Below are 25,184 nucleotides of genomic sequence, written 5' to 3' on the forward strand. Positions count from 1 at the left end.
TCACTGGTAGAAGTTCTCGATTTGTGTTTTGTATTTCTGGGCTATGAATGGCCTCTTCATTTTTGTTGTTGGACCTGTTGAGAATGGAGAAATCGATTGAGTCATGGAGGAAAGGAAATTCCATACTTGCAGCATTGACCAGGAGACAGAATCCCATGGCCAAGACCCACAAGCCCTCTGACCCCCAAGAAGCCACATGGCCCAGATGCCGACAAGGGACCAGCCTCTGAGGTCGGCATCGTCAGCTGTCCAGCCCACTCACCAAGCTCTCCGCCTTGGATGGAGAAGTCCTTCTCCAAGATGACCCGCTTGTGGATCCGCTGTGCCTCGCTGGTGGCTTCCAGGTTCACAGCATCTATGCCTTGCTGGATGGCCTCGTAGATGAGTGGGTCTTGCTGCCTCACGATCTCGGTCACAGTGTCTGCCTGGCTGCCCAGGCTCCGGCAGAAGTTGATGGCCTCCAAGCTCAGCTTGTTCAGAGGTGCTCCGCTCACCTGATCCGTCTCACACTACCCCAGGACAGCCCTGTCACCACACACGTTCCTTGGCCAGCCCAACCCAACCCAGACCCTGAAGACCAAGAAGTGATCTTGAACCTGCAGGCCAGCTCCCGGCCCTGGGGCCGGGCCAGCCTGGCTGTGGAGGCCCCAGGGGACAGCAGGGGCCCACCTCACCTTCAGCGTCAGCAGTATGCTCAGAAACTTGGCTCTGTCGCCCACCAGCATGGCATTACTGATGATGGGGATCTTCTCCCTCACCAGGTTCTCGATGGGAACGGGGGCCACGTTTTCACCACCAGCAGTGATGAGGATTTCTGCAACAAGGCTTGGCTCAACCAGGTCCACCCATGACAACAGGAAACCCCCACTGGTATGGGGACAGAATGGCAGATGACACTCACCGCCAAAATCTCAGGAGCATGCAGGCCCTGGCCCCACCTCCCTAGTCACTTGCTTTCCCATCAGGAATCCCAGTCCGAGTTCCTGCCTGGCCCCCAGGGCCTGTCCTGGCCTTTCTCACGTCTTGCTTACAGGCTAGTGAAGCCCCTGGGGCCAGGCTCTGTCTGTCTCTTGCTGCTGCTTCCATTGCCTGGCCACCTAGGAGTCTAGTTCCAGACTTACCCTGGGGGCCTGTGTGGCATCCCTAGTTCTCTAAGAATCCTTCCCCCTCTGCCCAGTCTCCAGAAATCTTCACCTCCAGAATTCACATCTCCTCCTACCCTAGACCCAGAAAAATTTACTCTTTCGTTCTGTGATCCTGTCTCCTCCTGTCCCAGGACCTGGCAAAGCTGCCCTTACAATGGCCATTTGTCCCAACAGCATCTTCACTGTGATGGTGCAGAACACCTCTGTGGCATGGCCTGCCCAGGGACCCCTCCCTGGGGACGGCACTGGCTGTTTCACTAGCAATCTGCTCTTTCATGCAGTTGGCCTGGGTGGGGTGGACCACAGGGATGACCAGGTCTAACAAGTTGGCATATTCCACCCCCTACAGTGAGACTCATTCTGAGACACATGCACTCCTCTTGATAATCTTTTCTCCATTAGTCCAATGAAAGCCAGACATACAGTGTTTGCACTGGAACTACTGGAAATACTACTCTCTTTCCGTTGGAGTTAGAAATGAACCTAGACTGTTGGTAGCCTTCTTGCCACAAAACAGGAACCACTTTATTAGCAATGGCATTAGCACAGAGAAGGAAAAAGATTCATTGTGAAGTCATTTTGGTACCTGGATCCAGCTATGCCTGAAGCTAGAACTTCTGGATTTTTCAGTTATATTTAGCCAACAGTTTTGCTTTGCCACTCAATTTGAAATGAGTTTTCTGTCACTCATCACAAGAAATAATGTTAACATAGCCCATTTATTGAATAGTTACTGCCTATGTCAGATTTGATACCAAATGCTTTCTATATGAGTTGGCCAACTACATAGTTCTGTGCACCAAATCTGGCCCATTGCTCAATTTTGTGTGGCTATAAGCCAAAAATGTTTATTTTTTAAAATATGTATTTTCCAAGTGGACAAAAGGAAGTGAAAGGAGGATTATTTGTGACACATAGAATCACGTGGAATTCCACACCCATTCCTTCATGCATCGTCTGTGGCTGTGCCAAGGTGGCATGACTGATTAGTGGCAGTGGAGACTGTGAGTCCTGGAAACCCAGAAGCACTTTCCATAGGGCCTTCTCCAGGAAACCCTGGGAGATCCTGTCCATGTCATTGCAATTAACCCTCAGGCTCTGTAGATCAGCATCCTCACATCCTCAAGCTACAGTGGAGGGAATGGGTGTTTCAGGGCCTGTCTCTCCCAGGTCCATCCTCCCAAAGGAAGACGATGGAGTGCCAAATGATGGAGGGGTGACTTTCCTGGGCATGAGGAGGAGGCTGGGTCGTGCCCACCAGGGTGTCCTGCACAGCCCTTCATGGGAGGTGGGAAAGCCAGCCTTTGCACCAGCACGTGCAAGAGGCCCTCAGAGCCCAGACCCCGGCACCAGTGCTACCTTTGATGCGGCCCGTGATAAACAGGAACCCCTGGTTGTCCATACGGCCCAGATCCCCGGAGTGCAGCCAGCCGTCCTCGTCAATGGTCTCTAGAGTCGTGTCCTCCCTGTCCAGGTAGCCCATGAAGATGTGCCTGCCCCACATGCAGACCTCCCCAGTGCCGTCCTTGTTCTGCTGGACCAGCGTGTTCTCACACCCACTCACGATCTTGCCACAGCTGCCAGGGGGACAGGAGTGGGGAAACCGAGGCTCAGAGACAAAGTCACCCACAGTGTGCTCAGAGGGCCCAGGCTGGACCTGCACCCTCTCTAGGACCCAGCAGATGTGAGGAGGGGCCTGCCAAAGTGTTTCATCTGTTAAATTCCCAACACTTTGTGAACTGGAAACCCTAGCAGTGATGTCGACCATTTTTTGTTTTGTTGTTGTTTTGGAGGGGCAGGGGAAGGTACTGGGGATTAAACTCAGGGGCACTCAACCACTGAGCCACATCTCCAGCCCTGTGTTGTATTTTATTTAGAGACAGGATCTCACTGCGTTGCTTAGTGCCTTGCTTTTTATTGAGGCTGGCTTTAAAGCAATCCTCTTACCTCAGCCTCCCGAGCCACTGGGATTATAGGCGTGCACAACCATGGTTGGCTGTGGATTGTTTTTATTTATTTATTTGAAGTGCTGGGCATCAAACCTAGGGCCTCACCTGTTCCAGGTAAGTTCTTTGTCACTGAACCCCTACCCCAGCCTCTGTGGACTGTATTTATACCCATGTACATAGGAGAAGGAAAAAGTGCTTAAGGATAGGAAAAAAATCCCCCCACCCTTGAGAAAACAGCCGTGTAGACCTATACATCTATACTGCAGGTCACCCTGACCAGGACAGCTGACTATCAGCAAACCAACCAACTAGAATCTCCCTAGAGGTGAAAAGTTACTTCCATAAGATAGCAGAGCATCATCTGAAATCTGAATTCTTATAAGACTCATTTCTCCAGAAATACATTTGCAAGGGCAGTTTTAGGATGCAGAGATAAACACGCTCTTGCATCACTGAGATCTCCTTCCCTGGAAACTAGAAGGATAAGGGTTAAGCCTAGGAATCATCTCAGCAAGAGAAAAAAGGCAGGGCTGAGACATTCAGAACTTAAAAAAGACTTATAGCTTCTCCACTGAAGCCTTTCTAGATATGTAGAAAAATCTAGAAGCCATAAAAAAGATTGATAACTTCAACCAGATAAAAATCATAAGTTTCTGTACATCAAAAAACAGATTATGGCTGGGGCTGTAGCTCAGTGGTAGAGCACTTGCCTAGCATGTGTGAGGCACTGGGTTAGATTCTCAGCACATTTAAATAAAATAAAGGTCCATTGATGACTAAAAAATATTTTTAAAAAACCAGATTAACTGGGGCTGGGGTTGTAGGCTCAGGAGTAGAGCGCTCGCCTAGCACATCCAAGACCCAGGGTCTGATCCTCAGTACCACATAAAAATAAATAAAATAAAGGTATTGTAAAAAAATTAACTAAAATAAAAACCCTAATGAAAAAATGAAAGACAAAGGGTTGATTTTCCTAATATGTAAATGCTAACAAATGATTCAACTTTTAATGGGAAGATAATGTAGACAGAAAGTTCAGAGAAAAGGAAGTTGCAAGTGGGGTTTATATGTGTGAAAAGATTATTTCTAACTCCACTTATAATAAAAGGAAGAGAAAAATGGAGATATCATTTTGCATCACAGTACAAAATGTCTATGTCAAACATTCATTTTATCATTATTTATGGGAACACCTGATGGGAGAAATTAAGCCCTAAATAGTCACCAGTAAGGGAACCACTTAATAATTTACGGTACGACCATTTGTGTCCTCTGGAATACCACAAAGCTGTTAAGAATAAGGCAGGTGGGGCTGGGGTTGTGGCTCAGAGGGAGAGCACTCACCTAGCAAGTGCAAGGCCCTGGGTTTGATCCTCAGCACCGCATAAAAATAAATAAAGTAAAGGTGTTGGGTCTAAGTACAATTAAAAAATTTTTTTTAAAAAAAGAATAAGGCAGCCGGGGCAGGGGCTCAGTAATAAAGTGCGTGCCTAGCATGCACTCGGCCCTGGGTTCCACCCGTCACACACACCACGAGCAGGCGCACACATACACAGAGCAGCTGTTCTACTGACAGGGAACATTCTCCACATGATAAGAACCCCTTACTAACAAAATCCATCTGACTCCGAGCATAGATGGTGCCAGTCCAGGATGAGGGAAAGTTTGCCCTGAGTCCACCTTGAGAGGGAACCCTGTTGTCTGAGCTGATCTGGTTCCTGGGTTGCAGAGAGAACCAGAGTTCAGAGGAGGAGGGTTCTGTGTCTGTTTTGACATGGAAAATGCTTCTGTTGGGGATAAATGCTCACAGCATATGTCAATGCCTGACGTGTGCCAGCTTGACTAGAAAGAACACTGTGGTTGTTTTGCCTCTGGGAGGTGGTTACAGGTTGAATTTTGTTGTGCCCCCCACCCCTGCTCCCCAGTTCATATGTATAAGTCCTAAACCCAAGTAGCATGGCATGTGACCTTACCTGGAAACAAGGTACTGCAATGTAATTATTTAAAAGGAGGTCACACTGGGGCAGGGTGAGCCCTAATCCAGAGTGACTGGTGTCCTTACAGAATGGGGAAATGGGGACACACACGCGCGCGCGCACACACACACACACACACACACAATACCACAAGAAGATGGAGGTGAGAGGGTGACACTCCATAAGTCAAAGAACACCAAAAAATCACCAGAAGTTGGGGAGGGGCCTGGGGCAGATTCCCCATCACAGCTTCTGAAGTAGCCGGCCCTGTCCACGTCCTGATCTGACTTCCAGCCTCCAGAACTGGCAGCCCACACACTTCTGCTGTTTATTGTGGGTGCTTTGTTATGGCTGCCCTAGGGGACTCAGGAGAAGGCTTGGGTGGGGACTTTCATGGTGCCATCTTTAAGCCTGCTGACTTACACATATCACTCACTGAAAAGGATCATTTGAGGACAGAGACTGGCACTGGCACCTTCCTTCCAGGGGTGGGTGGGAAGCACTGCTTTTTGGTTCTGAAAAACACTAGTGGGCCTTGGGGTTCTGCAGAAGACAGATTTTGATGGGAGTTTAGAGGCATGAGGGGGGAGGCGGAGACGTTAAGGTGCCCGCAAGTCACAGGCAGGAGAAGGATTCGTCAGGTTAGAAGGATTTAACTTATGTTTTGTTTTTGAAATATTTTTATTAGTTGTTGATGGATCTTTATTTTATTTATTTATTTATTTATTTATTTATTTATTTATATGTGGTGCTGAGATTCGAACCCAGTGCCTCCCACAGCCAGGCAAGCGCTCTGCCCCTGAGCCCCAGCCCCAGCCTGTTTTGCTACCTCAGTTGGCACCTGACAAGGGAGAGCCCCAAGCAGGACAGGGAGGTGAGAATGGCGCCATGGTGGCAGGGACTCTGGATTAGGGCTCACCCTGCCCCAGCGCTGAGCTTGCCCTTGGTGATCTCCTGGTTTTGGTATCATCTGGGTCAACCTCTGGGCCTGGGGTGAGTCCAACTTGGGAAAACCCAGAAAGGGGCCGGGGAAGTGTTAGAGATGGAAGATGGCCAAGTGGAGGGGCTTCAAGGTCACAGGACGTGAACTTGGAGGCAGAACTCGCCAGCGACATGGGGGCGGCCCTTGCTTTACCTGACCAAGCAGGGGTCCGCGCCTCAGGAAGCTGGGGCGCTGGAGGCCCGAGACTGGGGCCTTCCTGGAGAGGCCCGGAGGCCGCCCGGCCACTGCCCCTGCTCCCCACCCCCCCCCGCCCCCGTCCCCTGCCCCCTGCCCCTGCCTCTGCCCGGGCCTGCCCCCTGCCCCCGCCCCCGTCCCCTGCCCCCTGCCCCCTGCCCCCGTCCCCGTCCCCGCCCCTGCCCGGGCCTGCCCACCTCAGGATCCGGTAGTCGCTGTGGGTGGAGATGGAGTGGGGCCCCGAGCTCTCGCTCAGGCCGTAGATCTCGCCTATGGGGATGTCCAGGCTCAGGAAGAACTCGGAGGTGCTCTCGGTGAGCGGCGTGGCAGTGCTCGAGGCCCAGGGAGCCGCGGACCCTGCTGTACACCAGCGCCTCGGCCACGTGGTAGCCCAGCGGGAGGTCGCGTTTCCTGGGGGCCAAGGACATCCTGGAGCCGGGCGGGCGGGATGGCTGGGCTGCCCCGCCCGGGCCGGCCGCCACCTACCCCAGCATCCGTTTGGTGTTGACCTTCAGGCCCGTGTCTTTTGCCCACGTAAACGCCTTCTTCCTCAAGCTCGAGGCCTTGGCCAGGTTTTCCTTGATGGTGTCATGCATCTTCTCCCAGATGCGGGGCACCCCCAGGAAGATGGTGGGCTTTATCTCCTTCAGGATGTGCACCAGTGTGCCCTGCGCAGGACGGACAGGCAGGTCCGGTCGGGGCACGTCCGCAGTGCCTTGGGGGACCTGAGCCGGGGTGTGGCACAGCCCGAGGACCTTCCCCTCGCGGATTGGACAGCCGAGTCCCACGGGAGCTCATGCTCTCCAGGGCTTGGATATGGCACCCACCCCGGGAAGATGCTTGGAAGTGAGCCGAGGGATTTAGCTGAATGAAAGACTTGGATACACAGAGAAAGGCAAACAAGATGTGATTTGTGGCATAATGGAAACAATTTGCATGTTAAGCAAGTGAGATCAGCTAAAGAAATTGCCCAAGCTTGTAATGGGATAGTATGCAACTGTGAAAAAAAAAAATAATAAAAAGAAGCAAGATTCACCTCCCAACTGATCTTTTGATCCCCGCAATCCCTGTCCAAATCCATGCAGGAGGTCATGTACAAATCCACAGGCCAATCTTACGTTTCACATAGAAATGCCGAGGCTTCCAACAGGCAAAGCAATTTGGGAGAAGAACAAAATCAGAGGCTCCTACCTAGTTTTAAAACTTACTATAAAATAGGCTAATCCACTGTGCAGGCTTACCCAGAACTGAGGGGGTTCCAGAAATGCAAGACTTTCAGTTTAAAAAGTGGGGAATCCCCAGGCACACTGGGACAGGTCGATCACCCTGATACAAAGTGCCATGACCAAGGCAGTGTGGTTTTGGCCTAAGGATGGCCGTGCTGCTCAAGGGAACAGAGCAGAAGTCCCGCAAGAAACCTTCCATTTGTAAACAACCGATTTTCAATAACGTGCCGAGGACTGCAGGGCAGAGAGAGGGACTCCACACAGTGAGCAAGGGGCTCCGCTTGGCAACACTAAAACTGAAATGGGCATCGCCCTAAAGTGGAAGTGATAAAACAAAATCCTTCTAGAGGAAAAGAGAAGAAAATCTCTGTGATGTTAGCGTGGGCCAAGATTTCCTAGATACGAGAACAAAAGCATGAAAGGGGGAACCCATAAGTGGGTCTCATTCAAGTTAAACACTTGACACTCTTCAAAAGACTATGACGAAAACAGAGATACACACCACAGGACCAGGAGAGCACCTGTGAGTCTTCTATTTGATAAAGAATTCATGGGGGGGGAGTGCTCAGTGGTAGAGCGCTGAGGCTCTGGGTTTGATCCTCATCACTGCATAAAAGTAAATAAAATAAAGGTATTGTGTAATTACAACGAAAATTTTTAAAAATCATAACCAGAATATGTAAAGAACTCTTAAAATCAACACTAAGGTTAAATATCCAACCAAAATTTAAAATGCAAAAGATTCAAACAGACATTTCTCCAAAGAAGATATACAAATAGCCAATAAACACAGGGAAAGATCTTACCATCACTGGCCATTAGGGAAGTGCAAATTAAAGTAATAAGGCACCACGTTGTACCCATTAGAATGGCCATAAAGTAATTTTAAGTGGATACGTGCTCTGGGCACCCATGGAGAAACCAGAACCTTCATACACCCCCGGGGATGTGAAGTGCTGCAGCTACTGTGAAACACAAGGCAGATTCTTAAACCTCAAGACCCCTCAGCACAACTCTGATTGACAATTAAAAATTCTGACACTATTAGGGATTGATAAGGATGTGGGAAGATGGAACTTCTTGGATCCAGTAGGTGACTGTGTATACTTTATGCATTCAGTTAAAAAAATAAAAAAGCATGCCTTATTGAGTAACTGCAGTGGCTTAAGCACCGAACAGAGGGGACAGGAGAGTGACTGAGAGACCGAGGAAACAGTCAAGCAAAGAATTAAGTGGCAGGGAGAGTCAGCCACTCACAGAACAGGAGAAGGCCCTTCCAGAAGGCAGAACAAAGGCCCAGGATTTAGCTGCTTGATTGAGAGTGTGGGGGAGAATAATGCCCTCCCCCCAAATATGTCCTCCTCACCCTAACTCCCAGAACTGGTGATGACCATGTCTTTGGGGACAGAAGGGTCTTTGCAGATGTGGTTGAGTTGAAGGGTTGTTGAGTTGAGGGGTTGAACCCAAGCTCCCTCATCACTGAGCTACACCTCCAGATCTCTAGTCTTTTTTTTTTTTTTAATTGAGTCAGGGTCTTGCTCAGTTTCTGAGGCTACCCTTGAACTTGAGATCCTTGTGTCTCAGCCTCCCAAGTTCCTAGGATTACAGGTATGGGCCACCAAGCCCATCAAAGTTGAGAATCTTGAGATGGGGACATTTCCTGGATCATCCAGGCAGCCCAATGTCATCCAAGGTCCTTGCAAGGGGCAATCAGGAGGCCAGAGTCAGGGACATCTGATGATGGAAGCAAACTGTGGAGGAGGGTTGAGAGTGGAAGGCACTGCACTGCTGGCTCAGTAGGTGGAGGGAGAGGCCACACTGAGGACCGCGGGAGGCCCCTAGAAGCTGGGAGAGGAAGGAAGGAAATGGATGCTCCCAAGACCTCCCAGACAGAACCAGCCCCGAGGACACAGAGAGAGAGGCATTTTGGACGTCCGACCTCCAGAGCTATGACATCATAAAAGTGTGCCTTGCTAAGCCACTAACTGTGCGGTCATCGATGTGGCCGTACCAGAGAGCTCACGGGGCAGCAGGGGACGGTGGAACTCCAGAGTTCTCTTCTGGCTTTGTTATGTTTGCGAAGTCCAGACATAAAAGAAATCAAAATTCCTCTCACAGAATTACTCTGAAAAAGCTACCATGGGCGATCTCCAGCCACATGAAGGAATATCCAAAAACACGACACAGTGACCCTGGAAAACAGACCACAGTGTGGGGGAAGGGATAGCCCTGCATGGCGGCTTGTAGAAGGTGCGTGGGTGTTCTAGCCTGGTCCCCACAGTGCACGGTGTCTTCTTTTCTGGAGAGGAGCCCTTACTCAGAAAGGCCTGGCAAGTTGTGCTCCCCTGTGGTGTGTGAGCCTACAACCAGTGACTATCTGAGACATAGACACCAGTCTTCCTGGCCCAAGTGGAGCAACTCTGTGGTGCATTCATGTCTTAGGGCTTCCCGTGGATTGAAGGAGGTTTTAGTCCAGCCAAACCGACATCCTTTCTTGGCTTCTCCCCCTGACCTTCTCTGCTCCTCTCCTCTCACTTGAGAGCTTCCTCTCAATAAATCACAAAAATACCCATCTCAGATTTTGCTTCTATGTGGTCCAACCTAGGACAACAGCCGTCCAGATTAGAGCTAAGAATTGAAGGGAAGAAAGGCAACGGATATTTGACCATTTGAAAAATGCCAATGAACACGGGCTGGATCAAATGGAGCGACTGGACTGGTGTGCAAAAATGTCACCAAATTGGAAAAGAAAAGCAAGTATTAACTCTAGAAAAACCAAAAAGTTGTACCCGACCGGGAAACATAACCATATAGTGAAGTGCTTAAGAATGATTGACCCTGAGAGGATGGGAAGGGAGATGTGTGGAAACGGGGGAGAAAAGGAAGTAAATTTTTACTTACCACAGTGGAAAGGTAATTGATGATATTTAAAATTCAATAAATCAAGAAAAGATGGTATCACATATTCAAGGAATCTTGGAGCAGAAGACACGGACTAAGGGAAAAGCCTCATAGACCTAGAGCTTAGCAGGACACCTGTTCCCTGGAGGGACAGCCCTCCACCCCTGGGGCCGCCCGGAGGATGCCGTGGGGCCCAGGTCCTCACCCAGCCTTACCTTGAGCGCATCTGATTCAGCAAAGTAAATGACAGCGCCGATCTTTATGGGTACCCACATGTCCATCATCTGCGCCGCAATATGGCTGAGGGGCAGGTAGCTGACCACCACCTCCTGATGCTCGGGGGTTGCCGTCAGCTCCAGGTCCCTCACCACTGCTCCAGCCATCCACGTGATCTAGAACACAAGAGACGCCCACAGGCCCTCACCTCCCCAGGCCTCACCTACCCAGGGCCTCACCTCCCCGAGGGCCTGCTGTGCTCACAAAGCCCTGCTCTGCAGCTCCAAGCTGCCCCTCGGCCCTGCTCCCAACACCTGGGGTCCGTGGCTCCCTGTTCCCCAGCCCGTCTCACAGATGGGGAGCAGCAGCACAGGGCAGTGCCACTAGCAATGTGTGAGTGTGCCTTTCTCCCTACGACCTCACCAACATATGTTGTTACTTCTACTCTTGATGATTGCCATTCTGGCTGGGATGACCTGGAGTCTCAGTGTAGTTTTAATTTGCATTTCTCTAATTGCTAGAGATGTTGAACTTTTTTTTATACATTTGTTGACCATTTGTATTTGTTCTTCTGTGAAGTGTTTATTCAGTTCTTTTGCCCATCTATTAATTGGGTTATTTATTTGTGTGTGTAATTATTATTATTATTATTATTATTATTTTAGTTTTTTGTGTATCCTGGAGATTAACGCTCTGAGGTGCAAGTGGCTAAGATGTTTTTTTCCCATTCTGTAGGCTTTCCATGTTTTTGACTATTTCCTTTGCTGTGAAGAAGCTTTTTAGCTTGATACAATTCCATTTACTGATTCTTGGTTCTTTCTTGTGCTTTAGTAGTCTTGTTGGGGAATTTGGTTCCTAAGCCGACAAGATGGATATTTGGTCCTACTTTTTCTTCTAGTAGGCACAGGGTCTCTGGTCTAATGCCGAGGTCCTTGAATCTCATGCTTATTATAAAACAATAGAACCAAACAGGCTACCCACGATCCCATCACACAAATACGCCAACAGTGAGCGGACTGGTGCTTTCCCATTTCCAGGGCATACCTTCAAGTAAAGTTTTAGAGTGTCTACAATTTCGCTATCTGTATTTCTCAATGTTGTCATAAATCTACGGGGAACAGTAACTGTGCTAATCTAGCCACGTGGACCTGGCAGCTGTCCCTCCAACTCACCAGGCCTGCTTCAGCCTCAGGGCCTTTGCACTGGCCATTCCCTCTTCCTGGAATGCTCTTCCTCTGGCTTCCCCCCCCACCTACTCCCACGGTGGGCTGCTGCTTGAATATTTGGCGTGGCTCAAATGTCACCTCCTTAGAGGGGCCACTTTACACGGCTGCGGTTGAAGGTGTTATGGTCTGAGTCTTAGCACAGCCTGTGTTTGCCTGTTCACCTCCCGTCTGTCTTCCTGGGATCCAGCATTGGATCTGGCTTGTTCACTGCGGTATCCCCAGCCCTGGAATGTCCCCTCACGGTGTGTGCCTGACAGCTGTTGCTGGGCGAGTGGACGGGAGAGAGGATGGCCAAGTCCAACACGTGGAGCATTTGGCCCCAGATATGTGCTCGGGATTAGTCCATCTCCGAGGGGGTCCGAGGGGGTCCGGAACCACCCGCTGTGGCCATGGGGGGGGGGCACTGCGGAGGTTTCTCCAGCCAACCCCGCTTGCCGGGAGCGGACACGCCCTGCACGGGAGCGTGCTCTCATTTAGAAAATAGAATCCACCGGTTTTAGCTCTCTACGAACAACAGCCCCCGGTGGAAATGCTCCCATCCCGCAGATGAGGAAACCGAGGCTTGGGGACCGGGACGGCCGGCCCGAGACTGCAGAGTCAGGCCTCGGACAGGTCTGCCCTGAAGCCCCGTCTCACCCCCGCTCGGAGCACCCACCCCGCCCGCCGCCCACAGCCAAGGGCTTGGCGCTTACGTTGTCGTGACTGAGCATGACGCCCTTGGGGAGGCCGACGGTCCCCGAGGTGTAGATGATGACCGCACACTGATTAGCTTTCTGGGTCTTGATGATCTGGTCCAACTGGGTGTCAGGAATGCTGTTGCCAAGTTCCATGAAGTCATGCCACTGTGGGTGGACAAGACAGCCGAGGATGGGGGCCCGCCGGCTCCGGGGGACCCACCCACTGGCTGGCCCCCGCCAAGGTGGGGCCTTGGAAAGCTCTGCGCTTCCCAGTGCCGTCGCCTCTTTGGGCCTCAGTTTCCTCATTTGTGAAATGGGAATGATTTCAGGACCCACTCCTGCGGAGGTTCCCAGCGGTAACAGAATAGAGGGGGAGGGGGAGGAGGGGAGGGGGAGAGTGTGTTTTCCAAAAGTGACACTGATGCCATTTATGGTGTCACATCTCTTTGGGGGCCTTGCCCCTCCCTCCGTGAGATACGGTGGCCCTGCCCTGTGGTTCCTGGCAGAGCTTTGGGTTGGCTCTGCGGCTTCCAAGGCAGGTCATAAAAGGCAAGGCAGTGTCCACCTGGCCAGCTGCCTCCCAAGACATCTTCTGTGGGAAACCGACCAGCAAATGAGTCTGGGGTCTCATGGTCACAGCTCCGGAGGCCATATGGTGAAGGCACAAAGAGACGGGGAAAGAGGCTGGAGGAGTCGCAGCTGAGAACAGGGTGAGCACTAGGGCTGGGTAGGGCATGGAATTTAAGACACACACGCCCCTTGGTAATCAAGATAAATAATGTTACAATGCAATTCAAAAGTCACTATTAATGCAAAAAATCTGATGACTATATCAAAATTTTAGATAAAGACTGGACCATTGGGTCCAAGCCATAGCAGAACCTGCAGCCAAAAGAAAACTGTGTGCGCCTGATATATGTTCTTTTACATATTTTAAAGTGGTCAGTGGTTGTTTTTTTTGGGGGGTGGGGACTGGGGATTGAACTCAGGGGCATTTGACCACTGAGCCATATCCCCAGCCCTATGTTGTATTTTATTTAGAGACAAGGTCTCACAGAGTTGCTTGGCATTTCACTTTTGCTGAGGCTGGCTCGGGAACTTGAAATCCTCCTGCCTCAGCCTCCCTAGCTACTGGGATTACGGGTATGTGCCACTGCGCTGAGCTTCAGTGGTTTTATTTTTATCTTCTGTGGAACTGGAGATGGAACCCAGGGCTCCTGCGTGTTAGACAAGTGTACTACCACAGAGCTATATCCCCAGACCCAGTAAATGGTTTTAATAAAAAATATTATTGGGCTGGGGTTGTGGCTCAGCAGTAGAGTGCTCGCCTCGCATGTGTGAGACCCTGGGTTTGATCCTCAGCATCACATAAAAATAAATAAATAAAATAAAGGTATAAAAATTATAGATGAATTTTATCTGTTGTTAAAACCACACACATATATGCATATATACATACAATAAATTATGGCTTGGGTATCAGTAAAATATTTAACTTTCAAATAATGTGAGTTGCAGGGCTGGGGCTATAGCTCAGTGGTAGAGCACTTGCCTAGCATGCGTGAGGCACTGGGTTCAATCCTCAGCACCACATATAAATAAACAAAATAAAGGCATTGTCCACTTACAACTACAAAAAAATATAAAAATAATAATAATGTGAGTTGTATATTTGAAAATCACTTAAAGTATTCTCACAAAAAAAAAAACAAGTATTTAAAGTAATCTAGGGGCTGGGGTTGTGGCTCGGAGGTAGAGCGCTCCACTAGCATGCATGAGGCACTGGGTTCGATCTTCAGCACCACATAAAAAATAAAATAAAGATATTGTGTCCACCTATAACTAAAAAATAAATATTTTAAAAAATAAAGTAATCTATATGGTAAATAGTTTGATTTAGATATTCCATAGTATATACATATACGAGAATATCATATTGTAAAACATAAATATGCATAATTTTTACTCATAAAAATAAATTTAAAAAATGTGTTTTAATACATCTAACTTTCAATTTTTTGGTATTTTTTCAACCACCTTCATGTTCTGGAAAAAAAAAAATGAAATGATTGTTGCTGTTTTAATCCACCAACTTTGGGGATGTGTCCTTATCCAACAATAAGTAACCAGAACAGACACCTTCCCACTACAAAAGAAAAAAAGAGTCCCAAAGGTCCCCCAGCTTCCCGTTACAGGGTCCCATCCACTTCCATGATAAAGCCTCACCCATCCCTCTGCAAGGCCCAGCCTCTCCTTTGCTCTCTGCCCACTTCCTTTAAGAGTTCCGCCCCTTCCCTTACCAGGTCTAGGTCTCAGGGCATGGCCACGCCCATGCCCCAGCATGATCCCACCTACTCCCCAGCATGGCTCCACCCCTTCCCCAGCATGGCTCCACCCTTTCCACCTAAATGGTGTTATCCACTCCCCCAGCACGGTCCCACCTCTTCCCCAGCATGGTCCCATCCCTTCCAAGCATGGCCCCACCCCTTTACAGCATGGTCCCCTCCCACTCCCCAGCATGGTCCCACCCACTCCCCAGCATGTCCCTCCCACTCCCCAGCAGGGCCCCACCCACTCCGCAGCACAGCCCCTCTCACTCCCCCCTCATGACCCTGTCCACTTCCCTTACCCCCTTCTCTGCTTGCCCACTGGACGGGCTAACCCACCTCCCTGGCAAGGCCCCAGCCCCCTCCCCAGTGCCCGCCTCCCCCACTTACAGAGTACAGGTTGTTGCTTCTCTCCTTCAGTGGAGGCTTGTACTGGATGATCGCTTTTAGGGTCGCCAGCTTGCTTCGTGGAATCTGAAACGAAGTTCCCTGTGGGGCTTGTGGCCACCCAGCCCTGGGGAAGCTGAGGCTGGCAGAGTCTCAGCTCTGTCCTGAAGCAGCTCCAGCCTCTTGTCTTTCCCCACCCTCACTGCAAAGCACTGCTCTGTCATGGCTGGTTTGGGCTACGGGATTCTTTGGGGTCACATCAGTAGTAGCCTGCAACGGGCAAGAGTGGATGAAGACCACCGCCTGCGGCCGGGCGCTTCTCAGGCCGTTCTGCTGCTCTGCGTGGCGGACGCTGGCGGGCGAGCTAAGCATGTCCTGGTTCTCCCCTTTCCAGCGACCTGCACTAGGCAGCGACCTAACCTAGGCAACAAAATTCTTCATGAAGGTGGCTGGCACTGGACACGCTGGGAGCCGGCTGCTGTGCCTAGGACTGTACGGTTCAGGCGACTGGTGCGATTCCTACAGCCTGTTCATGCAAAGGAGGGCACTTTTATGGCGTTATCTAGCCAGCCCAGAGAAAGAGCCACCTCCGGCATGACCTGTGCTCAGACAAGAAGCTGGTGGTGGGACAGCCAGGCAAGAGTTTTCCAGGGGGAAGAACTAAATGCTCAGCAGCCTGGAAGAGGCCCAGCCTAGGGAGTTTGAGGACCCCAGAGAGCATGGCCAGAGGGGACACCAGGACAGTGACAGGGAAGGAAGCAAGAAAGGGTGGTGAGGGCCAGCGGGGTGGAGCCTGGGAGGCCAAGGCAAGGAGACAGGAAACCTCTGGGGGTGGAGGGTCATGATCACAGGAGGGCCATGATCACTGGCCCAAATCAACGCTCTCCAGCGGAGCTTGATATCCAGTTTGAATCTTTTACACAGAGCAACTAGAACAACAAATCCGTCTCTCCCGAACTGCGCCTTCCACAAAACTAGGAACAGAAACAACTTGTTACGCATGGGAGGCCAGGCATGCCAGAATCAGGGCTGTAAGGTATGGCATCCAGGGAGCTGTAGAGGGAACCGTCAGGGCATGTGGCGTATTTCAGTGACAGAAAACTCACATTAAGCCAATATGCATGGCAGGAGGAAGGACCCACCCACCCACCATCACCCCGGCCCCTGCCACAGTGTGAACAAACAGCGGTGACATGGGTATTGGAGACTACAGCAGCAGCACTTAAGAAAGCAATTCCCAGAAGCTTAAGGCTGGAGCTGTCTGTCATTCCTGAACCCTGGTATGGAATCTCAGCGGCTCTAGCTGGGAGTTTGTTGAGTCTGGACAGTGTGCCTGAATTTCGGCATGGGAAAACACATGATCGACGTGATTAGAAGATGCCATCAATGGCAAGACACGTCTGTTCTCTAGAGATATTACAAGTGAAGAGCTGTGTGACTCAGAGGCTTTTGAGCTGAATGAGGAATTTGGTTGCCTAGAAGTCTCTTCCCAGGACTCTCCTACCTTCAGGATCCTCCTGCCAAAAGCTGATGCAGGAAACTGCAGCTCGTTCAAACAAATTTTTACAACATTTATACAAAGATACTACAAAAAGAAAAGAAGAAGAGAAGCTAAATTTCCTTGCACACAGAGAAAACTCACCTGAAAATTTCACCACAAAGTGAAAGAAAATTGCAATCCAGCTCTCCAGCATAAAATTTAAAAGGTAATGAAGCAAAGAGCACAAAGCAGACATTCAGGTGCTCAGGGAAGGAAGGGCCTGTCACCAGGGGGAAAAAATGAAACAGGAAGTGGCAGAACTCAGGAAAGAAATAGAAAAGCAAAGTCATTTCAGAAATGAAAACAGTGATAAGAAATGAAGAAAATGTCAGGGAGCGTGGACTTGAAATCATCACACTCCTAAAGAAAAAATAAATCGTGTCTGTAAAATAAAATGGCATCTATAAAATAATGCATAAATGCATTTTTTACGTGGAGGTTGAGCCGTAAACTCAGTTACTGTTAATTGGAAATTAAACCCCCCACAATCTGCTGCCTCCACAAAAGCAGCTTCACCCGGACCTTGGTGTGGTCATGGAGGACTCTTCCTGAGCCCATTTCAGGGGGAACCCCCATCTCAATCATTAGCATCTACCAGGGAGTCAGATGAGGCCTGGCCAGAGCCCTGAGGTCTCCGGGGTGGCTATGGCGCGCAGTGCTAGGTAAGGCTTTACCGAAAGTATTTTCTGTAACTGTTGATCGTTTTCAACCAGCAGGATGTTCACCTTGGCATGCGAGATGACATATTGACAAGCATCGGCAGAATTGGTGGCATAAATACCAACACAGAGGCCCCTGGGGAGAGAAAACACATTTGCATGTGCTCACTCCCCTGGCGGTGAGCGGGCAGGGAGGTCAGGCAGAGGAGAGTCTGCAGGTGAGTTTTGAGGTCACAGTCTCAGCACCAGCTTAACCACATTGAAAGCAACAGAAATGACATCCATGATGAGTGGGAACTCCTACGTTGTCACCATGACAGTGGATCACAGACCCCTGACAACACCCCACTGTACCAACAAGAGAGAAGAGGCCAGCACAGGGGCTGCTTGCTCAAGGTTATATGGCAAGGAGGGGTCAGGCCTCGGCTCCTTCTCCACTTACTGTCTTTGGTTCTCACGTGTGACCTTGCTGGTGACATACAATTGTGGTTTTGTGTGCATTTAAATGGCAGATGACACAAAGCATCTTTCCCAGTATTGATGGGCTACTTCTCTGTGCTACTTCTGCTCAAGTCTTTCACCCATTTAAAAGTTTTGTCTTTTTTTTACAGAGTTATGGAATTTCTTTGTACATTCTAGATACAAATTCTCTGGTAGGTTCGAGTTTTATGAATATTTTCTCCAAGCATGTGGCTTGCCTGTTCATGTTCTTTTTGGTGCCTTCTGATGAGCAGACATTTTTATTTTTTTATAATTTATTTATTTATTTTTGTTCTATTGCATTTTTGTTTTACAAATTTATGGGTTTTACGTGGCCATAATAATAATGAATATCATATTCTTATAATAACCAAAACTTACAGGGCTTACTATATGCTTAAAGTATCTTTTATTTCCTCTTTACAACAACTTTCAGGTATTATTATCAGCTTCACTTTTTGCATACAGGAAACTTTGTGTTAACAGATGTAAATAACTGGTATATGTCCTCATGGTTATGTAATAGTAAAACTAGGATTACATATATGTACATGGTGTATTCTTCACTACTTTAGAATCATTTTAAATTTTTTTGCCAAGTTTTTTTAAAAAGCCAATTTCTCTACTTGTAGAATAGTTATTTCCTGTCATTCTTTTTAGAAAATCACATTTCTTTTAACATCATCACTTATGTTTGTTGTTTTATATTATTTCCCTAGGATTGATGATTAGAAATGGTATTACTGAGTCAAAAATATAAATTTTTAATGTTAACAAAGCCCATTTGTCAGCCTTTTATTTTATTTTTATTTTGCTTTCTGTGTCCCAAGAAAACTTTGGGTACCCCAGGTTGTGAAGATATTCTCCTGTGCTGCCTTTTTCCAGAAGCTTTAGAATTTAGCTTTTGTGATTGGGTCTACAGCCTACCTCAGTCTAAGTTTGTGTATGGTGTGAGGTAGGGATCAAGGCTGGCACATTTCCCATGTGCACATCCAGCACCATTGGATTACTTTGGTGTTTTTTTATGAGAGTCAGTGACCAAGCATATGTAGGTCTATTTCTGGGCTCTCTGCTCTGTTGATCTAGTTGTGCTGCTAGATTGTGCAGGAAATCATGCAGGTTATAATCATGTGAAATAGTTACCCTAATCACCGTTTGCAGGCATGCACTATTCTAGGCTCTGTCGAAGGGCTTAATCCTGTGAGGCTTGGAGGTATATTGAAATCATCCTCATTTTCCCAGATGACACAAGATCTTGGGAAGACCAATCGCTCTAAACTCAGCTGCACTCTTCGACCAGAGCCCACCCACGTACCACACTGTCTCACCACACTGTCCTGAAGCACAAATTGACTCTTTGTTAAAGTTCATTCCAACACACTAATAAGTCAGGACTGATATATGCTCGTATGAAATTCAGAAGTAGAACACACTAGAGTGTGTAGGTCTTGATGCCCACACGTGTACATGCCATGTCTGTTTTGGCATCGACCTCAGTTTCCTGTGTTGGCTGCTCCATCCCTGCCCACGCTGGACACCACATTCACTCTTGACAGGGCAGCATCGAAGGACCTCAGTAGGACAAATGATCACGGGATGCAGAGTCTCTCGGGATCCATGGCATCCCCTCACCTGGGGAGTCTAAACGGGTGATTCTGTCCCACGAGGTACACTTGGAAATCCTGGGGACATTTATGGTTGTCACAACTTGAGGGTACTGCTGACATTTCCAGGGTGGAGACCAGGGATGGCCTGGGATGTTCCACCACAGAGAACGGTTCAGCCTCAGAGGTCGTCAGTGCCAGGAGGGAGAAACCCGGTGTAGACGAAGATGGCTGGTCTTTTTCCTTTAGGGATTATTTGTAGGCTTACCCCTTACACACAGGACTTCACACGGACTTTCACTTGACCATACAGATGGTCACCATTTATGAAATACCTACTGCATCATCTGGTAAATTATGCCCCAAAGGTGAATTAAACAGTTCCCATCCAACTCCAGGGCGTCCTGACGCCCCCATAACTCCACCATTGGCAGAGAAGTTTCCTCTGGAGACAGGACAATATAAATTCCATGTTATACACATTTTGTCATAATACAAATTAAATGAAAATGAATAAATGAGGCCTTACGCAGCCGGAGGGAAACAACGAGGGGTTTTCTGGGTGCAGTTGACCAAGAGCCTGGGTCTGGGGCTGGCCCTTCTGCCCCTGGCTCTGTGAGCCTTGGCTCTCTCATCTGTGCCTATGGGGTGGCAGGGCCCACTTCACATTGCTCCGTGAGATTTTATCGGATCGCACACAGAGCACCGTGCTTGGCCCGTGGTCAGAAGTCTCTAGATGTTATCTGTGATCACTACTTTGAACAGAGTTCTCTCGCTGAAGGAAAAAATGTACCGGCTTTAGGAACACCATCACCTGACCCGGGATGAGAGTGACTTGTGCGTGGGTCCCTCCTGCCCGCTAACCTGGGGCCGGCCATCGCTGCCAGGCCCAGGACAGTGGCTCCCCGACACTCCCAGTGGACCAGGGCGGTGCCTTACCCTGCCAAGACGGCGCCAAGAGCTGCAATGAACCACTTGACCGAGTTGAATCCCAGGATGCCAACCCCATGGAACCGCTGCAGGCCCAGCTGGAAGGGAAAGGAAGGCAGCGTGAGTCAGAGGGCTCGTCGGCCGTGATCACCAGGATGTGAGAAATGGGCTTGAAAGTAGTCAGTGTCACGACTGAAATGCGACTCTGGGAGGTGGGTTTGCCTCCCCCTGTGTGACACTCCATTTGTCTATCTTTTTATTTTTTTGTGGCAGAATATGAGCCATCTTCACCGTGTGCCGTCCAGGGCTCTGCCGTCCAGGGCGTCCATCTCCAGAGCTTCCTCCTCTCCCCATCTGGCAGCTCTGTCCCTTCTGACAGTGGCGCCTGTCCAGTCCCAGCCCCAGCTCCCACCGTGCTGCTTCTGAAGACACAGGTGTGTGGGGGGGGGTCCCGGGAGTGGGACCGGGCGGCATTTGTCCTTCTGTGACTGATGGCTCGCTGCTCAGGGTGCCTTGGGTCACTCATGCCGCAACACTCCCATGTTCTGTCTGGATGATATCCCCCATTTTGGACCCCCTGCTGCTTGGCCACTGTGAATGGCTGTGGCGAGCGCACGGCCGCACAAATACCTCCCTGTGCCCTTGCTTTCAACTTGGATATCCCCCGGGAACAGAACTGCTGGACACATGGGGATCCCAGGTCTAATGCCTAAGGACCGCCGTACTCTTTTTCAGATGGGCATTCCATCAACCGTGCAAGGTTCCCAGTGTCTCTGCGTCCTCACCAACACATGTTATTTTATGGTTTCTTTAAAACCCTACGCTGGGTGTGGTGGTGCACACCTGTGATCCCAGAGACACAAGGCTGAGGCAGGAGGATGGCAAGTGCAAGACCAGCCTGGGCAACTTAGTGAGACCCTGTCTCAGCAACAGAGCCCCTCCCCCGAGGTCAATCCCTAGTACAAAAACCCCAAAACCAAAACCACACACACATATGTATATATGTACATGTATGTGTGTGGACGTTTGAATAGATGTGAAATTATTTTTATGTCTAATAACAAAAGTACTCAAGAGAGTAACATCATATAGTGATGAATTGCACACTTAGAGGTGCAGGCCTATTGCAGATGTGGCTGATAACGACCCAGGAAAGTTGATGAAGCTGGCTGTCTTTGAGGGAGACGCCCTTTTGTTCTGGGTACCACATAAGTAACTTGGACAGCTTGTCAGCAGCCTCAGGAGGCGCCCTGAGCCACAGCCACCCAGCAAAGCTGGCCCTGGATTCATGGGAGGTAACAAACATCTGTCATTTTAGTTCACTGTAGGATAACTTGTTATGTAGCAGTGACTGACTCATACACTGATATGCCATAATAAGGGTCAAAAGCCAGATTCAGAACCTTGGGTGTAAAACTGTGCAAACATGAAACTTGTATGATATAGACATGATTTGTTCCCCAAAAGGACATGCAAAAAATACTGGCAATGGTGGCTTCCTCCACAGCGAACCCGGGTGGCTGAGGGTCAAGGGCTGTGGGGAGCAATTCCATCAATTAACTCTTGCATGTTTAGAGCTTCGGTGTTTAGTGCCAGATCCCCCTACGTGGACCCCGCTGAACGTGTGGTCCAAACCCGCTCACCTTGATCAAGGCTCTGGCGGCCTTCCGGCAACCTTGGTAGTCCTGGGAGAAATTCAGAGTTTCCCATTTCTCGTCATCCTTCCATGAGAGAGCCGGGTAGGAGCCGAATCGTTGGACTGACTCTTGAAAAAGCTCACGGGTGGTCATCGGGGTCTCGTGGCCTGGCCCGTGTTCCGACAGCCTGAGGAGGACTTCTCCATCTCGATAGGTGGTCCACAACCTGGTAGGACCTGTGAACAGCCAAGGGGTTGGGTGGGGGGACTTCATTAACGGAGCACCTCGGGAGGGGTGACTGGGTTTTGGAGACAAGGTACCCTCCTTGGGTAAAAATGAGTGGTCAGAGCTCCCGCTCTCCTTTATGAGTTTTTATTTATTTATTTGTTTTTGGCTACCAGGGACTGAACCCAGGGGCACTCAACCACTGAACCACAACCCCAGCCCATTTTAATATTCTATTTAGAGACAGGGTCTGGCTGACTTGCTTAGGGCCTCGATAAGTTGCTGAGGCTGGCTTTGAACTCACGATCCTCCTGCCTCAGCCTCCTGAGCCACTGGGATAACGGGCGTGGATCACCGCACCAGGCTCAATTATTTATTTTTGATGGTCCCTTTCAATAATTTATTATAAAAAAATTCAAGCATGTAAGAAAGTGGAAAAACTATGGCAAACGCCCGCTTACCCACCACCTACGTGCCACTGCAGCTGGCATTTTGCAGAGCTGGCCTATCACACACCCCCAGGACGCGCCCATCCTCCATATCCGGCTGCATTTCAAATTGAGCTGAAGCTACCCACCCACCTCAGCCTTAAATGACTCTGCCTCTGAACCATTAACTGGAGTTCCACGTCACAGGAACGTTTGGGAACAGAAATGCTTCCGACGTTTGGGTTGTTTTCGGGTTTTAGAATATTTGCCTGTACCTAAGGAGGTGTCTTGAGGATGGGACCCAAATCCAGACACAGAATTCCCTTAGGCGTCACATGCACGCACACAGACTGAAGGTCCTTTTGCATTGGGCTTGTGGTGCGGCTGCATTTCTGCGGCCACCCATGTGTGGGGTCGGGTGTGGGATCTTCCTCCTGGGGTGAGGTGTTGGTGCTCATGAGGTTTGGGTTTTGGAGCATTTGGGTCTGGGATTTTCAGGTTCGGGATGCTCAACCTGTATTTACATGGATTTTTTTTTTTTAAGGTAAATTAACACCAAGTGACTCCATGTGCTTTGGCCAGTGATGGATTATGTCACTCTTGGGCTCTTTCTGCTCTATTCTGCTACAAAGATGGAGAAAGCTTATGTCAAGGAGAAGCCCCCTGCTGGGCGCGGTGGCACATGCCTGTAATCCCTGTGGCTTGGGAGGCTGAAGTAGGAGGATCGCAGGTTCAAAGCCAGCCTCAGCAATGGCAAGGCTGCTAAGCAACTCAGTGAGACCCTGACTCTAAATAAAATATAAAATTGAGCTGGGGATGTGGCTCAGTGGTCGAGTGCCCCTGAGTTCAATCCCTGGTACCAAAAAAAAAAAAAAAATAGAAGCCCCTGCCCTAACAGCAGACATGTGGCGGGGCAAGACATAAGCTCGTATTTGGCAAAGCCATGGAGGGAGGGGAATGTTCCTTGCCTTATTTGGAAACAGGGGTTTTGCAGGTGGACTTGGTTAAAGATCTTGAGGTGAAAACATCGTGGATGTAGGGTGATCGCCAACTCCAGTGACTGCTGTCCTCCCACAAAGGGGAAAGGTCATAGAGGAGAGGGCCATGCGCACCCAGAGGCAGGTGCTATGATTGGAAGCAGCTGGTGGCCTCCAAAGCGCGTGTTGAACTGTGCGGTCACGGCGGCCGTGCTGGAGGGGCCAGTGAGAGGGGTCGATGCCGTTCTCGGGGGACCAGGTTAGTGCAAGCAGCAGTGAGCGAACCCTGCCCTCGCAGGCCTGTTTTAGTCCCACGCGAGTGGGCTGTTCCGGAGCAAGGCCCCGCCCGTGTTCTGCCTCTTTCGCCTGCGCCCAGTTGCTGCTCTCACGTGCCCCACCATGGACGCCATCGGCCATGTCACAACGCAGCACAAGGCCCTGGCCAGTGAACGCACTCAATCTTGGGCTTCCCAGCCTGCAGAACATGAACCAACCTCTTTCTGTTATGATTTTCCTAGTCTCACTGAACGGACTGAGACACAGGGGTTGGAGCAGTGTGCCCACAAGCCAGAGAACCCCAAGGATGGCCCCAGCCACAGGGGCCGGGAGACGCTTGACACGGATTCTCCCTCGGAGCCTCTGAAGGCCCTGCCTACACCGTGGCCTTGAACTGCGGCCTCCAGAACCCGGAGGCCATCCACTGCTGGGGGCTCAGACGCCCGCTCCGGGTCGCTTTGTTCTGACAGCCTGGGAGGCGGACACATGGTTTCTAAGCTCATTGCTGATTGAGAAGGAGGGACCACGAGTCATCGTGGGGCCACCATTTTATGCGCTCTGCAAGGCACACAGAGCTGTGAGGGTGGATGCAGGTCTGGATGATGGCTCGAGGCCCGGGGTTCGCTCGGCGGCCATCACCTCACGATGCCACATCATCGGGACTCTGGGTGGCTCCTGGGCACTGGCCCTACACGGGCCCACCATCCTGAGGGGGAGGAGCTACGATCAGTGCCTGAGTGACCTGGGCATGCAAATGAGGCCCAGCGTGGCTGGACTCCTGAACTCTGAACTCAGACTGTGAACTGGGGCCAGCTCACGCCGCCCACCACTTCCTCCGTGTTCCACTGGGAGTGGTGACGGGCTGAGCAGGGCTGAGAGGGGCGGCTGGTCCCTTTGTGCCATCAACGTGCCCCCTCACTTCTCTTGGGCGGCATACCTTGCGTTTCACTCATGTCTGTCTTGAGGTCCTTGGTGTCCTTTCCTTGAGACACTGGAGGTTCAGCCCTTCCAGGTTTGCAGGAACCATTCTATGTAGTACTACGAGGCAAAAGAGGGGCACTTAGCGACATGGCAAAGGGCCACTCCCAGCCTCAGGTAATGTCTGCCCAGAATCCTGGGATGGATTAGTCATGCCTGCCCTGAGCCTGGGAGGAGTGCTGGTTTGCCAGATAAGAGGATCTGTGAAGCTCAGAGGGTGTCAGCCTGGGAGTTTGTAGAAGA

The 25,184-nt window shown here is 50.0% G+C and overlaps 1 protein-coding gene across 1 annotated transcript; it reads right to left on the bottom strand.

The window, feature by feature from the left end:
* LOC114105783 (long-chain-fatty-acid--CoA ligase ACSBG2-like) lies at nt 1–24,924 on the bottom strand. Its single transcript, XM_027952348.2, is given in 14 exon segments — nt 1–74; nt 263–509; nt 675–814; nt 2,505–2,722; nt 6,445–6,573; nt 6,575–6,658; nt 6,734–6,915; nt 10,590–10,766; nt 12,509–12,658; nt 15,211–15,294; nt 17,422–17,542; nt 20,430–20,518; nt 22,064–22,293; nt 24,901–24,924. Coding segments are annotated over 14 exon segments (1,941 nt in total). The 5' UTR covers nt 24,917–24,924.
* Between the last annotated feature and the right edge of the window lie 260 nt (nt 24,925–25,184).

Source organism: Marmota flaviventris, chromosome 1 (assembly GCF_047511675.1).
Source record: "Marmota flaviventris isolate mMarFla1 chromosome 1, mMarFla1.hap1, whole genome shotgun sequence".
In the NCBI taxonomy this organism is placed as follows: domain Eukaryota; kingdom Metazoa; phylum Chordata; class Mammalia; order Rodentia; family Sciuridae; genus Marmota; species Marmota flaviventris.